The sequence below is a fragment of the Schistocerca piceifrons genome, chromosome 6 (assembly GCF_021461385.2).
Source record: "Schistocerca piceifrons isolate TAMUIC-IGC-003096 chromosome 6, iqSchPice1.1, whole genome shotgun sequence".
Lineage (NCBI taxonomy): Eukaryota > Metazoa > Arthropoda > Insecta > Orthoptera > Acrididae > Schistocerca > Schistocerca piceifrons.
Window position 1 is genome coordinate 579548929 of NC_060143.1, and position 16446 is coordinate 579565374.

The 16446-nt window shown below is 38.1% G+C and overlaps 1 protein-coding gene across 2 annotated transcripts in view; it reads left to right on the plus strand.

Moving 5' to 3' along the window:
• The window catches only part of LOC124802924 (DNA polymerase lambda-like), a 176294-nt gene that overhangs the window by 49503 nt on the left and 110345 nt on the right, over positions 1–16446 (plus strand). For both annotated transcript variants that reach the window (XM_047263997.1, XM_047263996.1), the window contains exons 2-4: positions 4612–4788; positions 4858–5037; positions 5541–5669. In XM_047263997.1, the coding sequence (XP_047119953.1) occupies positions 4612–4788; positions 4858–5037; positions 5541–5669 (486 nt within the window). The remainder of the gene's footprint in view (positions 1–4611; positions 4789–4857; positions 5038–5540; positions 5670–16446) is intronic.

Sequence of the window (16446 nt, forward strand, 5' to 3'; positions counted from 1 at the left end):
GGGGGGGGGGGGGGGAGCAGATAACAGTCAAGGGATATCCTTTCAAAATTACAAGTATAGAAGCTATCCACTGGACTCTTTGAACATTAATGGTACGTAGGACTACAAATTGTGACTGCAGCAGTTTAGTATTACACTTTGTTAAAAAAAAAAAAAAGGATACTGTGATGAAGTGTTGAAAATGGGGTCATGTTTAACAGAATAAATCCAGGCAACCAGCTGTAAAAACTGTGGCAGGACTTCTTGATGAAGGATTTGATATATAGTATATATAATACTTCAAATGGGAGCAAATATGGATCCAGAAAAAACCACCAGTAATACAAAATCTCAACACCCGCAATAAACCAGTAGTCTTTGATTTGCCCCACTGTACATGGAAAACAGCAAATAGAATCCGTGTGAACCATGGAGTATGCAGAGACTATCGTTTCAAATGGCGAAGAGTGCCCAATCCATTTTGTAGTTGTTGCAAGACACCCCATACCGAATAACATGTTGTGCAGGAGTCTACTTTAACATTGTATCTGGGTAATGCAAAAGACTACTTGATACTGAACTTGTATGCTGTTGGCTGTATTGGGATACTAAATTCAGCATTATAAACTACATATGATTTATCTGATTTTCATTATTACCGTTGTTTTATATGTGTGTAATTATACCATGTGTTGTGACATACGGTAAATAACTAAACAGTAGGGCAGTGGAATGCTGATGGTGTGTCACAGCACAGAAGTGGAATGGTGACAGTATCTTTAGTGGTGAGATAGTAAGTATTTGGAATTGAAGCGAGAGTGAAGGGGATGAGGCTTTAAAAAAGGATAGTTGGATGAAAATTGGTTGTAAATGCACTCTTGTAATCCAGGTTAGGAATGGCACCAGTGAGTGGTAAGCAATGTGTTGTTTGCAGTTGGGAGAGCCAGCCATAACAAAACTCTTCCATCTGCTGGGTAAGATATATGAGACAGATGAAATACCCTCAGAGTTCAAGAAGTATATAATAATTCAATTCCAAAGAAAGCAGGTGCTGACAGGTGTGAAAATTACCAACTTATCAGTTTAACAAGTCATGATTGCAAATTACTAACACAAATTCTTTACAGAAGAATGGAAAAACTGGTAGAAGCTGACCTTGGGGAAGATCATTTTGGATTACAGAGAAATATAGGAACACATGAGGCAATATTGACCCTACAACTTCTCATAGAAGATAGATTAATGAAAGGCACACCTACTTTTATAGCAAGAAAGTTTTTGATAATGTTGACTGGAATAGTCTCTTTCAACTTCTAAAGGTGGCAGGAGTAAACTATATAAACCAGATGGAATTTCTAAGAGTCAAGGGGCACGAAAGGGAAGCAGTGGTTGAAAAGATAGTGAGACAGGGTTGTAGCCTATCCCTGATGTTATTCAGTCTGTATATTGAGCAAGAAATAAAGGAAGCAAAAGAAAAATTGTGATGAGGATTTAAAGTCCAGGAAGAAGAATAAAAACTTTGAGGTTTGCTGATAACACTGTAATTCTGTCTGAGACAGCGAAGGACTGGGAAGAGCAGCTGAACAGAATGAACATTGTCTTGAAAGGAGGATATACGATAAACATCAACAAAAGCAATATGAGAAAAATGAAATGTAATCGAATTAAATCAGATGATGCCGAGGGAAGTAGATTAGGAAATGAGACACTTAAAATAGTAGTTGAGTTTTGCTATTTGAAAATAGTAGATAAGTTTTGCTATTTGGGAAGCAAAATAACTGATGATAATCGCAGTAGAAAGGATATAAAATGTAGACTGGTAATGGCAAGAAAAACATTTCTGAAAAAAAGAAATTGGTTAACATAAAGTATAGATTTAAGTGTTACGAAGTCTTTTCTCAAAGTATTTGTGTGGAGTGTAGCCATGTGTGGAATGAAACATGGACGATAAACATTTTAGACAAGAAGAAAATAGAAGTTTTTGAAATGTGGTGGTACTGGAATGTTGAAGATTAGATGGATAGATCACATAACTAATAAGAAGGTTCTGAATAGAATTGGGGAGAAAAGAAATTTGTGACACAATCTGACTAGAAGAAGTGATCAGTCAGTAGGACACATTCTGAGATATTAAGAGATCAACAATTTAGTACTGGACAGAAGTGTGGGGTGTAAAAATTGTAGTGGGAGATGAATACAGTAAGCAGGTTCAGAAGTATGTAGGTCACAGTAGTTACTCAGAGGTGAAGAGGCTAGCAGAGGATAAAGTAGCAGGAAGAGCTGCATCATACCAGCCTTTGGACTGAAGACTACTACCGCAACAACAACAATAGCCCACTGTTTGTAGAGCAGTGTTATGTGACTGCAGAAGGAATTAAGCTTCTGCAGAGTTTCTCCAACAGTTTTGGAATTTGCTGAAGACTGATTTTATATTTGAAGAGTTTCTGCAGTTGTCACGCTCTCTATGCCAGATGTAGAAGTATGAATCCAGAATTTCACTATAGATGGTGCTAGCTGTCAGTGTAGGGCCGGTGAGGCCACATCTGCAGTGCCATCTGTTTCCTGTAATGGCTGTCAACGAACATCAACACGCAGTAACCCAAATTCCACATATTGGTGTCTGTTTCAAACATGGAAACATGTAGAGTTTTTTGCGTGCAAACTATGATTTGCAGACAGCATTGGTTTTCTGTTATCATATGATGAAAACTGCTGCAGAATCGCATCGAATGTTTGTTGAAGCTTTCGGCAAACATGCTCTTGGGAAATTACTGTGTTTACAGTGGTTCAAAATTCAAAAGTGGTGATTTTGACATGAGAAATGATGAGCATAGAAAACTAATGAAAAATTTTGAAGACAATGAATTGCATGCTTTATTGGACGAAGATGATACTCAGACTCAACAGGAACTCACAGAACAATTGAATGTGATGCAGAAAGCCATTTCTCTTTGATTTAAAGCTATGGAAAAGGTGCAAAAAGTGGGAAAATGTGTTCTTCATTAACTGAATGGAAGTCAGCAAGGAAATGGAAAGACCACTTAAGAAATGCTGTTTGTCAGATACAAAAGAAAGTCTTTTTTCCATCGAATAGTGACAAGTGATGAAAAAGGATGTATTTTGAGAATTGTAAGCATCGTAAATCATGGTTGAATACAGACAAACCATCGACATCCACTGAGAGACCAAATTGCTGTGGAAAGAAGGCAATGCTCTGTGTTTGGTGGGATCAGAAGGGTGGCATCTATTATGAGCTGCTGAAACCTGGGAAAATGTTAAAACTGATCGCCACCAACAGCAAGTGATCGATTTAAATCAAGCATCACATGAAAAATGACTGGAATATGGAAAAGGCAGCTCAGTCAATAGTGCTCCATGATAACGCCCATCAAACACAGCGAAACGAGTCAGGGAAACAGTTGAGAGGCAGTCAGTTGGGAAATACTAGGGCATGTGGCTTATTCTCCAGACTTGACTCTGTCTGATTATCACACTCTTGCTGAACAATGCTTCAATTCATATGCAAATGGCTTGCTGAGTAGTTCGTTTCAAAAGAAGAACTGTTTTTGTGGCATGGCATTCATAGCCTGTTGGAGAGGTGGGAGAAATTTATAAATAGCAATGGAGATTATTTTGAATAAAATATTGTTTATCAGTTTCAAACAACAGGCATGTAATTATTGCAACCAAATTCTAGTTTCACTCTTCTTCACCTGGTAGTGCTTTGGAAAGGCATTTTACACAATTTTGTATCTAAGTAGTGTATCAACTCCAAATGTCTGCTATCTGTTAAATCCATTATGTATAATAGTTGCAAGCTATGTGGCTATGCAGTATGGCAGAATAATATTTCACTAAATTGAATTGAATGAAAGATGAGTTGCATTATGCCTTTGACAAGCTAGTGTTAGTCATATAATCATCAGCAATCCAGTTACAGTAACCAGGGCTTAATATTAATTTTGATTATATGTAATAGAAAAATAACACCAACCATTCTGCAGGCTGGTGTATGCCTCTTATCTGTGGTAATAGAACAAGTTCTTCTATGGCAGTCTTTGAAGGGGCATCTGTATTTGGAGCTACTGTCTTTTCTTCTTCCAGTATGCACAGTTTCTAGTTCTTCGTTCATTCCTTTCGTATTGACATGTAAACACTTATCTTTCCAGATCAATTACCGTAGTCCAGCTTACAGGACATCATGAAAGGTAGTACTGTACTAGAACCATTCCTAATAAAACAGAATATTAGTAGCAGTGTGGAGTGTCGTGCTCTTAGGCTATATATAATGAAAATCATATTGCATAGGTTACAAGTAAGATATCTCAACAGTACTTGTAACTATGAGTTATCCATTATACGTGCGTGTCACAACAGTGACAAGTAGGTTTACACATGTTTATTTCATGGTAAGAGAGCCACAGCTAAATGTACGTTTACAGAATCAGTGTTCCCACATATCATTTTGATATTTTCCTGAGCCAATTATTTTTGAAACATTGCCTGAAATAAGACTTTCCCTTTGTTAACTCTTCATTAAGACCTTATCTTGCCATTACAACTGGACTATTGTGGTTTTTTAAAGTGCATTTGGAATAAAATTTTCCTAATGTGTATTTTATGACTTTTCAGAAATTTGCTGCTTTACAAACACGTGATAAAAAGGTGTTGTATAATGGGAATATTATTGCTGAGTTAGAGAAATTGTCGAGCACATTCAGAAGCTGTGGAGACCAATGGAGAGCACATGGATATGATAAAGCAATTGCCTCTATTAAGTCACATGGAAAAAACATTAACACCTATGAGGTAATTACACTTACAGCTGATGCTGCTAGATGCTGTTGAGGACCTCATATAACACGTTTAATTTTACAGGAAGCTATATCCTTGCCAGGAATTGGAAAGAAAATGGCAGAAAAAATTATGGAGATCATCGAAACTGGAAAGCTTCAGAAAGTTGATGAAGTTTGCAATAGCGAAAAATCAAAAATTATCAGTTTATTTACACAAATATGGGGTGTTGGACCAGCAACAGCACAGAGTTGGTATGCACAGGTACTGCTGCTGTTCATAGTTGTGTTATTAGAAAATCCCAGTAACTAGATCTGTAAGTATGAATATAAAAAATAATGGAAATGTGTAGGAAGCTGAATCTAATTGTTATAATGCAATATGCTGCATAACATGTGACTTTCTTTGAAAGTGCTATTGTATTTAAAACAATGCAGAGTCCTTGAAAGACAGGTTCTGACATTGATACCAAGTGCTGTGATCTATCAGGTTTCCTTGACATGACTGATTGATAATGTGCTTCCAAGTATTCTGGCAAGTTGTTGATTCCTGATCAGAACTCAAACAGGCCAGTAGCTTTAATGACAACATTTTTCATGGTGTAATGAAGTGCAGAATATAGTTGCAAGCTTCTGTTTTATTAGTATGTAAGTAGGTTAATTAATGCAAGTCTAATATTACATTTTCTTTACTAAACAGTCTTTTGATTGCAACACTTTTATTTAAATAAAACATAGTTGTGCATTTAAAAAAAAATTGCTTTGCAGGGTTTTCGGACTTTAGAGGATCTTCCTTCTAAGGCCAATCTGTCAAAGCAACAGAAAATAGGACTTCATTACTTTGAAGAGCTACAGTGTAGAATCCCTCGTGAAGAAGTGGAATGTATTGGAAACATTGTAAGCATTCTGTAATAGCTGCCTTATTTTCTTTAAAAGAATACTATGATCAGCTGCTGTGATATTGGAAGAGAGAATTTTATTATGTAACTTTCTTTTTTTTAATTGCAGTGTTCTCTTAATGTGAAATTAGTATTCTAGAAACTAAAGTCAGTGGAAAACATAGTAATAATAAAATATTATAGAAATGTGTTTTCAGTGGCATTTTGACTATGCCAATGTACATTTCAAAGTCACAAATTCTTCATCAGTGTTTCCATTCTTGTTTGAGAACCTTTCTTCTGATGTCAAAATTGTGCATCTGTGAATTTTTGTTTTGATATCAAAGAGGAGTGTGTGCGTTCCTGTTGATGTATCATCTTTAAACATTGCAGAACTGTGGAAAATACAAGTGAAGCAAAAAATTCTAGAAGTTGTGTGGGCCACAAAGTAAATTAGTAGAGTATGACAACTATACTCCACCTCATTTGCCTTCATAATCGCATCAAGCTGAATTGTCAAATGACAGACAGGACAAGAAAGGATTCTGTATGCAAAGTTCCCCTAACTTCTAAATGAGCCAAAAATACTGCGTGGTTATAACTAAGCTGACACTGGTCTGAGTGCTGCAGTGTGGGCTGTATACATCACATGATGCTGAAACATCGTAAGTATGTTCATTAATCTGTGCGCTTTCTTTTTTTTTCCAGGTGAAAATATGGTACTGTAAGCAGTCAGTAAGTGAAATGTTTCCTGTTTTTGCGTCAGTATACTGTTTGTCACTTCCTCAATTTGTGCACCTAGTGCTCGAGTTGTATCACAGGAATTGACTCTCCATTGGTCAACAGCTCAATAAATTTTGCATTGCATTTTACTCTGGTATCTGTACATGATTCAGAATGTGCACTAAACGAAGCCTCAAGACAGGCTACATTGTGGTGACTTTGCCCTTTGTTTTTTGGCACACATGGAAATGAATGAGATACGATGTGGCCGGGTAATCTTCATTGGATGGACAAGGCACATTTTACTCTGCATGGTGCCATGAATGCACAGAACTGTCTCATATGAGGTTCTACTCTGCCACATGTTGCGCAGGAACATGCACTGCACTGAACTTATGTGACTGTGTAGTATGGTTTCACTCTTCTCTCTCTCTCATTCTCTCTCTCAGGATGACACCTGGCAGGCCTGTTAAGTGTACAGTGACTTCTGCACTTTATAAGGATCTCCATGTGCAACACATGATTCCAGCTTTGCAAGGATGCAACTGTGTCCACACCACTGTTTTCATGCAAGGTGGTGCAACACCATTTGTGAAAGGTTGCTTCAAAAAACCTTTGGTAACGATTGCATCATCTCTCGACAGTTTCCAGAAAGTGCGACCTTCCAGATCCTCTGACTTAAATCCATGTGACTTGCTGTGTTGGCTATATCTGAAAGATTGTGCCTATCAGGGATGTATCTGCACTCTTTCTGATCTGAAGGATAGCACACACTGACATAGTGCTCTTATTCCACCGGATATGGTATGAACAACTGTTGACTATGCCGTGTTATGGATGCAGCGTGTTGCTGAGTCAGGTGGTCATATTGAACACATGTTGTAACTTGTAACCATATCCTAATAAACATGCCATTTCCACCACTATCATGTGTTTGATTGTTCCTCCTCTTTTCCTGCACCCACATCCCATCCTGACTACTTACAGCACCATATTTTCATCTGGTGGCAGTAAACATATACTGCAAGTACACCAATTAATGAACATATCTACACTATTACATTATCCTGTGATGTATGCAGCCCACTTGGCAGCACTTGGAATGCTGCCTGTTTAATTATAACATTTCAGTTCTTCCTTAAAGTGGCTTTTGGACCATAAAACTGAGAGTTTATGAATGCAGTTCAATCCAGAGTTATACGAGCATGGAACATGTAAGACCCCACCGGCCTTGTGGCCTGTTAAGTAGATGCCACACTGATCTGCTTCAACTGAACGCTATTGATGTGCAGATGACTCCCCAAGACTTAGATGTGAAATCAAGAAGCTGTTATACAGTGGAAATGTAAAATTAATGGTCCTAATAAATGAATCTAGGGCATTGTCATTATAAAAAGCAATAGTAATAACAGCGTAGAGGAGGGGTTTGTCTAGCTACTGAAATTAAAGAGTGGTACAGAGTGACCCAGGCTTATTATGTGCAAAAGTTCAATCAAGGGTGAAAACATGATTTGATAGAAGCACAAAATTAACTCCTTATGATTGCTAATATAAAGGAAATTATAACATACAATCATGAAAAGACAGATTGAGCGAGGTGGCGCAATGGTTAGCACACTGGACTCACATCCGGGATGATAACAGTTCAAACCCATGTCCAGCCATCTTGGTTCAGGTTTTCCATGATTTTCCTAAATCACTTCAAGCAAATGCCAGGATGGTTCCTTTGAAAGGGCCTGGCCGACTTCCTTTCCATCCTTCCCTCATCGGATGGGACCGATGATGTCGCTATTTGGTTCCCTCTCCCAAAGCAACTGACCAACCATGAAAAGACTTAATGAAATGTTTGATAAAACCTGTGGACATTGGGTAAAGGAAGGATCAGATTGTTTATTCTCATTTTATCAAACAAACAAATATGTGATTCTGAAGGGGACATTTCTTCAACCTAATCATGGTTAAAGGATGTTGCATCCTACTGCCCAGAATGCCTGAATTATTACTGAGCCACTGGTTACTTACAAGGGAACCTCCCCATCCCACCCCCCTCAGATTTAGTTATAAGTTGGTACAGTGGATAGGCCTTGAAAAACTGAACACAGATCAATTGAGAAAACAGGAAGAAGTTGTGTGGAACTATGAAAAAATAAGCAAAATATACAAACTGAGTAGTTCATGGGAAGATAGGCAACATCAAGGAACTGGGACCGCAGGAGCGCCGTGGTCTCGTGGTAACGTGAGCAGCTGCGGAACGAAAGGTCCTTGGTTCAAATCTTCCATCGAGTGAAAACTTTAATTTTTTATTTTCAGTTTATGTGACAAACTCTTATGTTTTCATCACTTTTTTGAGAGTGATTATCACATCCACAAGAAAACCTAAATCGGGCAAGGTAGAAGAATCTTTTTACCCATTCGCCAAGTGTACAAGTTAGGTCGGTCGACAACATATTCCTGTCATGTGACCCACATGCCGTCACCAGTGTCGTATAGAATATATCAGAGTGTGTTTTCCTGTGGAGGAATCGGTTGACCTATGACCTTGCGATCAAATGTTTTCGGTTCCGATTGGAGAGGCACGTCCTTTCGTCTACTAATCGCACGGTTTTGCGATGCGGTCGCAAAACACAGACACTAAACTTATTACAGTGAACAGAGACGTCAATGAACGAACGGACAGATAATAACTATGCAAAAATAAAGACAGTAAAATTTTCACTTGTGGAAGACTTGAACCAAGGACCTCTGACCTCTCCTTCTGCAGCTGCTCACGCTACCACAAGACCACGGCACTCCTGACCTCACGTACTCCTTGATGTTGCCTGTGTGACCTATGGACTACTCAGTTTGTATATTTTGCTTATTTTTTCACAGTTCCACACAACTTCTTCCTGTTTTCTCAATTGATCTGTGTTCGGTTTATCAAGGCGTATCCACTGTGCCAAGTTATAACTAAATCTGAGGGGGGTGCGATGGGGAGGTTCCCTTGTTAGAACAGTACTGAAACAAGATCCCGTTAAGTTAATGAATACACACATACATGTTCCTAACTGCTCTCAGCTGCCCTTTGCCTTGGCAGCAAGAGCTTACCATGTTTCCTCTTTGCTGCAATGTGAACTGCATATGCTGCCTTGTCACTTGTGGCAGCTGTTTAGGTGCTGGATATGAGCCTCGTCTGAAAATTTCAGTCTCCAAATATCTCTCTCCTCCATATCACTGCACCCCAGTCCCATGTCCAAAGCTAAGTCTTGATACTTCTGAAATCTCTGTATTTCCTCATCCAGAATCTGAACGCACAGTGTCCGCAAAATCCTCTCTGTTCCCAGTTCTTTCAAAACGCAGTTGCTTATCAATCATAAAGTTTATTAGTCATTTTCCCAGTGGGAAAACTCGTGATGAAACTTGCCCTCTATCCTCTGAAAAAAGCTGGCCAATCTCCTAATTTTTGAAGTTGGCAAATTATTAACAATCGGCAACAATATCCCACTCTCAGAAAAGTTTCAGTGACAGCCAGAGCAAGTAGCAACTTTGCTGTCTTTCTTCGAAAAATGATGCCCAATCTCCAACTCAAACTTCCCTTCTTAGGATGGGCCAATCATTGACATTCCCACTATTTTCTGCAGTGCTCGGGTCAACAAACTTCATGGCAAGGGTACAGACTGATGGTGCGCCGGCTCTCTGGATGGAGAGCAACAGGCAGATTGCATATTTCTAGATACCTGCAAAGTGTTTGACACGTGGCACACTGCAGACTCTTAATAAAAGTTGTAGTGTATGAAATATGTTCTCAGATATGTGAGTGAGTGTCTCAAAGACTTTTTAAGTGATAGAACCTAGTACATTATACTAGATGATGAGTGCTCTACAGAGACAAAGGTATTGTCAGGAGTGCCCCAGGGAAGTGTGATAGAACCATTCTTGTTCTCTATGTACAGTCTTAGACATAAAACCCAGCTGGCAGCTGACCTCTGCAGAGACTTAAGTTGAGGTAATTCACTTAAGGCAGCAAATATAACCGGCCGCCCCTTAAAATTCTAAGTCTGGCCATATGCACTATATGGCAGCACTGCACAATGTAGAAGTGTATGGAGCAAGTGCTATTACTTTTCACGGACTGTTAATGGTGTTCATGGTATAGTGGTAAGCATTGCAAAACAATTCCCCCAAACAGCTCGTGGCTGCATCAAGATCAGTACAGTTCATGCTCGAGAGTTTCCTCACTCTACAGCAGCCACTAGCTACCGATCATACACCATCTACTGCCTAAAGTCAGGTGCCATGCAACCAGCCGATTGTGGCATGGCACTATGTGAAAAAAAGGTGTAACATTTGATTCATACTATTCGCTATGAGTTTATTAAAGGGATGAAGGTAACAGAGGCAGCTCTTGTGTGGGGTGTGTCCTTTTCAGAAAACATGTTGGAAAAAGATTTTTTTCTTTCAAAAAAGATAGTTCTTGCATGAATGATTTTTCACATTTGGGAAGTCTCAATAACAGGCATATGTAGTGAACTGCAATCATTTAAACATTGGGCAAAATTTGCGTTCAGTTGTCAAGGTTCATAAGTCTGGAGCACGAGTACTGAGTGCACTAAGTCAAAGCAACAAAAGTCAAATGGATGACTATTGCTACAGTTTTGCTTGCACATCATCAATTTGCTCATTGAAAATTCCTGTGCAATGTATTTACTGGTGATGATGCCTTTATGTTAACTTATTAGAAGAAATGAATGACTGACCTCTAGCAAAAGACATATAATTGAGCAAAGGTCAGTCTGAACTAAATATTTTGCATGGAGTTGGTCAAAAATGTGTTTGCACCAAGAACCCCTCCCCAGGAATGTGCATATCACAGCTGTTGTTTGTTGCCAATAACTAACACACCTTTTGCTCGCAGCATAAGAATGACAACCTACATACCTGCTTCCTGTGTTGCTACTATAAGATAATGCTCTCTGTTGATTTCACAAACAAAACTATCCAGGAGTTTTTTTTAAAGTCATCTCTCATGCATTTATTCCTCTGATATTACACCCTCAAATGTTTACCTTTCTCACTCCTTATCGAAAAACCATCATGAAAGAACCTTTCTGGATGAAAATATAATTCAAACGTGGTTTGATGACATTTTTAACCCAGATGCTGTAGAATTCTACAGGTGTGGAATTGGTAAATTATCTGAGCATTGTCAGACTGTTTTAGACAGTGTGAAAGAATAGTCTGTTGATGAATAATTTGTACCTGATGTATAAAGTAATGGAAAATGTTATTAGATTAGACATTGTACTAAGAGAAATGAAATGCTACCACAAAAACCATGTACCTAAATTATATTGTAATAAAACATAAAGTATCTGTAACATGAATGAGCGTGTATCAGCATGAATTAGCAAGATATTACTCACACTGGATTTTGAAATGATCTACAGTTACTTGCTTCCCTGTGTCGCTCTTAAGTAGTATAGATACGTGGTAGTTCACATGTAAAATAAATAATATTTCCTTGTTGATGTTGATTTTAGATCTGCCTGGCTATAGCTCTGTCACAAAACTGATGTCAGTGAGACTCAAAACATGAGCCAAAGCAGCCTTTGCTTCACAGGCGAGCATGTTACTTCTGAGCTATCGAAGAGCCATTGTATTATTGCTTCCCTTATTGCCCCACTTGTGGCAATAACAGCTAAATAATAATGTGAAAGACAAGGTTAGTTTCAATCTCCACATGGAATTTGCAACTAAACTGAACTCAAAACTATAAGTTGATAACCTTATTTCACACTATTGTACAGCTCAGTCAGTTTATTCAATGAAAGTGTTTCGAATATATCAAGTGAATTTAGCAGGTTGATTTTGTGCCATCCAGGAAGTAACTCATCATTCACAGAGTTGCCAAACATATCCAGCAATGTTGCCAAGATTCAATTATACTTCTAGCAAGAAGAATACCAGCAATGTGTTCCTTGAGCAGCAGTGAAGTGACTACAGATTCTGTCCCAAGGACACAGTTGCTGAGATTCGGAATACCAAAAGTATGTGTCACTCAGTCTTATTCACATTTCTGTAACTAGGTTTTGGGTACTAGAGCATAATTATTAATAGTACTCAAATGCACTGACTGCAAACTGAAGATCATACATCAATAACTGTCGCAGTTATTTGTGGGTTTCTGTCTTAAATCTAATGAAAAGTAAAAAGCTCATCACCAGACTTGATTCATTTTTCTGGAGCATCTTCAGCATTTATAATATCAATGGTATGAGTAGGCAATACATCTTTTTTATAATTATATGAATTATAAATTTTTTGTGAGGTTGTTATCATTGGCACTATCCCTATAAGAAAGGAATGTAGAGACAACACGACATTGATTGCAAAATGTGGACACCCTCAGGGAGACCTTATAAGCTATGAAAAGAAATAAAGTTCCAATCAAGAAAGGCTACTGTACAGGAAACCACACATAATGAAAGAAAATGTGGGCTCAAAAAGCTGTTGAAAATTAAACAGTCACTGCTAGTGAGGCATCAAGAATGTGAACATTCTCCCATTTCTGTAGTAGAGGTAAATACAGAAAGAAGCAGGTTTCCCACAACATAAATGACGAGACATTGTAATGTATTCATAAAGTAATTTTCCAACTTACTGTCACTTATCATGCAAGGATTGTTTGAATGTTTCACCAAAGCTACACATAAAAATATAGCAAATGTAGTAAGATAATTCAGATCCAATCCTGGAAGTCTGCCAAATATCACTCACTCACCAAACATTTTCTGGATGGCATTTTATATATAAATGCTTTTTGAGACAATAAAAGTGATTTGCGAACATTTGTGTTGTTATCTGTGTAATAACATTTTAACTTCCATCCTTATTCATTGTTTTGTGATGCCCTTAGTTCATGTCATATACATGTGAATCAGAGTGTAGCCCATATAGTCAAATAAATAATGGCCAGTATGATTCATAGCAGTGGAAACAAGAATGCAGTGATCTTATTTCTTAAGTGACTGTAGGATATAAAACTTGTGTTGTGACTGTCATTTGAGTTGCATGGGAAACCGTAATATTCATTAAGAAATTATCTACAGAGTAAATGAAATTACCACAAGAAGTAACTCTGTGCCTGCTTGGTGCTATTGAGACAAGTGCTTCGCATATTAGGTGCAGCAGATTGATGGGAATTTTCCTTCAAATGTTAACAGTTTCTTGTTCAATTATCTTCTTGTTACTGAGGGAAACATGAGACAGTGTAGCAAAGCAGTTATTGCTAGTTGTAAATTGGTGTGTAGTCTGTGCTTGCTGATGGAGCAGGATGAAGTAAGTAGAGCTTAATCAAAGCTGTTGCCTATAAGATATGCCGACTCTCCTGTTCTACCTTTACTTAGGTAACCAGTGCTAGGGTAAGTGTGTCACCACTAATGTCATTCAGACCAGGTGGACAACTTAACACTGCCGTATTTCATTTAGTACCCATTCCATTCCGATCATACAGTTGTTACTACCATTTACTCAGTATGAGTACAATATAAATGCTACCGATTGTTTGCCAAAACAAGCAAAAAGTACTTATGAATGAGAATTTCTATTTGCAGTACACCTAAGACTAATATCCAAAATAATATAAAAAGTTAACAAAATGGAACAAAGGACAGAGACTCTGCTTTTTTTATAGAGTTTTTGCAGTTTGATCTTAATTAATTCATGATAGTTGCACACTAGCTGGTCCTTTCTGCCATCAAAATATTTGTGTGGGTATTATCACAGTTTAATTTCCTTAACACTTCATTACCTTAGGCAATACTCCATTTTGGGTTGAATATGATTCGGAACATGGTCTTAATTTGGTTTTCAGTCCATCTCCTGACAACTCATGGAATGATATCTGAACTGTTCTTACAGTTGTGTTGCCTGTTATCTGAATTCTGGAAGGAGTTATGGCATCTGGCAGTCAGTATTGAATGCAGATATGCACAAAATGTTCACTGCTCTAATTGGTACTCCCCTTTGCTGCATGTTCCCCATACTGTAATTATTACAATAACAAAATGCTCGTGTTGCTGAAAGATCCAATGTGCACAAGTTCTTAATTAAGTATCTGTGAGCAACAGTAATGCGTTAAGGGAAACAGACTGTCAGACAAAAGAATGGAGAACCCCTTAGTTTTGCAACATTTCTCATTTGGACTATGATAAGAATCTCGTGCCATACTGTGTTTCAGAATGCTAAAATTTTTATTTTCTCATTTCATACTAAAACAAATGCTGTTGGTTGAGAGGAGTGAATGAATTATATCCTTCTGAGCAATATTATTTTCTTGTGTGCTAATACTGAGTGTAGAAAATGTCTTTAATTTTGATTTGAGTAGTGTGTAAATTTGGTTTCACTCCATTTTACTTCTTCTTAGGATTCAGAGCAATTGGACCATCTAACACTGGTAATATTCTGATCACTAATGATGAGATATTTATTCCACTTGTTCCATCAAATCTGTGAATAGAGTTTCATGTTGGCTGCTTGACTAACATGCAGAAAGGGATGTCTGCACACTGCATTCAGAGCCAAGATGATGTCTTTGTGTTTATATTGTAGCATCTCAGAGGCATCTCGCAATTCAGAGGCAAGCTGCTAGATTTGTTACTGGTAGGTTCGGACAACACATAAGTGTTATGGAGATGTCTTGGGAGCTCAAATGGGAACCCCTGGAGGGAAGGCGACGACCTTTTCCAGAAATACTATCGAGAAAATTTAGAGAACTGTTGTTTGAAGCTGGGTGCCAAACAATTCTACTGCCGGCAACATACATTGCATGTAAGGACTGCGAAGATAGGACACAAGAAATTAGGGCTCAAATGGAGGCATAGAGACAGTTGTTCTGCCCTTCCTCTATTTGTGAGTGGAAAAGGAAAGGAAATGACTAGTAGTGGTACAAGGTACCCTCTGCCAAGCACCGTGCTGTGGTTTTTGGAGTATCTGTGTAGGTGTAGATCTGCTGTAGTGTCAGTCGGTCAGTTATCATAAACAAATTCAGCGCTGTTGGTGCTAAACATATTTTAGACGTAATACCTGCACTAAAAACTTAGTTAACGTAACATTCAGGACACAGGTTGGGTAAAAATGAATTTTGTAACTTGCCATTGCATTAAAGTGCTTCACAATAGTATTTAATGCAATTTTTATTGTTGCTCATATTTTAAATCTTAATCATATCTATTAATGCACTGTGCAAATGTGAACACTCTCTCTCTCTCTCTCTCTCTCTCTCTCTCTCTCTCTCTCTCTCTCTCTCTCTGTCATTGCAGTTGTTGTATTTAGTGTGAGAGATGACCAACGTCAGTTCGACAACATCTGCACCAGTCCATTTCTTAGCTGCCTTCAAATGAGTGAGCTTCTCAGTTTCCTGGCAGCGCAAGAACTGGGAGGAGGAGACTGAAAGATAACGGACGTTTGTTCTGATGAGCTGGGTTAAAACAACACTTGACTATCAGATGATCCTCTGCTTGGCTTTTGTGGAAGAGTATACTTCTAATAACAAATCCTTCCATCTTCATCACATAGGATTTCTTGAAGGTGCTGTGGCATTGATTGCACTAACTGCACAGTGGTTTATTCCCAGCATACATTTATATGTTTATTCAAATGTCACTTGGGTTTGTGGGTCCATAAGGCAATGAAATTGATAGCACCAGTCACATATTCTCTATGAGGTTGAGGTCTAGTGATCGTGGAACAAATGCCATTAGCTTGATCCTTTCTTAGCCCTGAAACCAATCCTGAGCAACGCTGCTATGATGGATGGGGCTGTGGTCCTGTAAATAAATTGTTGTCTGTGTATTTCATCTATTTGTATTTTTAAAAAAGTATTTGTAACTGGCACATTGTATTAGTATCTTCTACAGTATTTAAGAATTCAGGTCATGTCATAGCTGAGAGACCTAAAGTAAAGTCCGATTAGGAATGTGGTGTACTAAGTCCATCATACGGTGAGACTTATAGCTCGCTGAGAGCCACATTAAGACCAATTGCCTGAATCAGATGTGAATGATGAGGTATCAAACTGAGATATATAAAACATT